Below are 1,212 nucleotides of genomic sequence, written 5' to 3' on the forward strand. Positions count from 1 at the left end.
AGCGGGCGGCCGGGCAGGGGCTCACCTTGATGTTGCAGGCCACGGCCTTGCCGTCCTCACCCTTGTACATGAGCTTCATGCCGCGCAGGGCGCTCATGGCCTGGATGAAGCCCACGTACTCGCGGTACTGCACGTACGCCTCGAAGTTCAAGTGTCCCCCGAAACTGAACGTGTGGAAGTTGCGGCCGGTCATCTCCTCCCGGTAGGGGTCCAGCATGGGGATGTCCACGTTGCGGATCTCCCCGAACTTCTCGAACACCTTGACCAGAACCTCCTCGCTGGGCTTCTCGGAGCCCGACTCCTTGAGGGCGAACCACTTGCAGGGCAGCCCCTCCAGGTGGATGGTGTCCGGCCGCTCCCCCGGGAGCGTCTCGTTCATGTCCTTGGCGTCGCGGAAGAAGGAGTCCCAGTCGTGGCGGGTGGGGAAATCGATCTTGAACTCGGCGGCGCGCACCTTGAGGATGTCGGAGAAGCCGCTGAGCTTGATGGTCTTGCCATCCAGGCAGGCCAGGAAGGACTTGACCAGGCTCTTGTTCTCCACCTCGCCCTCAAAGCGGATGAAGTCCATGGTGCTCTTGGAGATGCGCAGCGTGGAGAACTGGTGGTTGTGCACCATGCCCTTCAGCCGTTCCATCACCTCCCAGTTGGAGATGGACTTCCCAGGCTGCTTCAGCTGCGGGAGCGCCACGCTGATGGTCATTTTCGTGATGGGCTTCAAGTACAGGCCGTACGGGGGGCAGAGCTCCACCGCCTCAGACGTGTCGTGCACTATGGTAGCCGCTGCCATAGCCGGGACCTCGGGCCTGGAACACAAACACGGACGGTCAGGGTGGGCGCCGCACAGCAGTGTCCGCGTGCGGCAGGCCCGAACCGCAGCCCCGCGGAGCAGAAACGAGTGTGCCCATCTGCCGTGCCACTGCAACGGTCTCTAGCTCGTTGAACCCCACCATCTCCTGAAGTCAGGTTTTGTGGCGGATTTTTTTGGATCAAAGAGAAAACAAACTGGGCTGATGAAAACTTTTACGAGGAGCCTTGCGCCCGTGTCTGTGGATGCGGAGCCGCACCCAATGCCCAGCAGCAGGGCTCCCGGGGCCGCAGAGCGAGCACCGCCGGCAGCTCCCACTCCCATGCAGGGAGGAGAGGCCCAGCTCCCCGGGAGGCTGCCGGCTAGAAGCCTCTGGACAGGAAGGAGCTCAGCTCCAGACGCAGGGA

The 1,212-nt window shown here is 62.9% G+C and overlaps 1 protein-coding gene across 1 annotated transcript; it reads right to left on the reverse strand.

Moving 5' to 3' along the window:
* Positions 1–7: 7 nt before the first annotated feature.
* LOC117795021 (A-kinase anchor protein 17A) lies at positions 8–826 on the reverse strand (the record flags this gene model as incomplete). The annotated part of the gene is made up of 1 exon (XM_034652858.1): positions 8–826. A coding segment is annotated over exon 1 (780 nt), but the record flags the coding sequence as incomplete, so codon positions are not given.
* Positions 827–1,212: the final 386 nt, after the last annotated feature.

The sequence above is a fragment of the Ailuropoda melanoleuca genome, unplaced genomic scaffold, assembly GCF_002007445.2.
Source record: "Ailuropoda melanoleuca isolate Jingjing unplaced genomic scaffold, ASM200744v2 unplaced-scaffold68104, whole genome shotgun sequence".
NCBI lineage: Eukaryota > Metazoa > Chordata > Mammalia > Carnivora > Ursidae > Ailuropoda > Ailuropoda melanoleuca.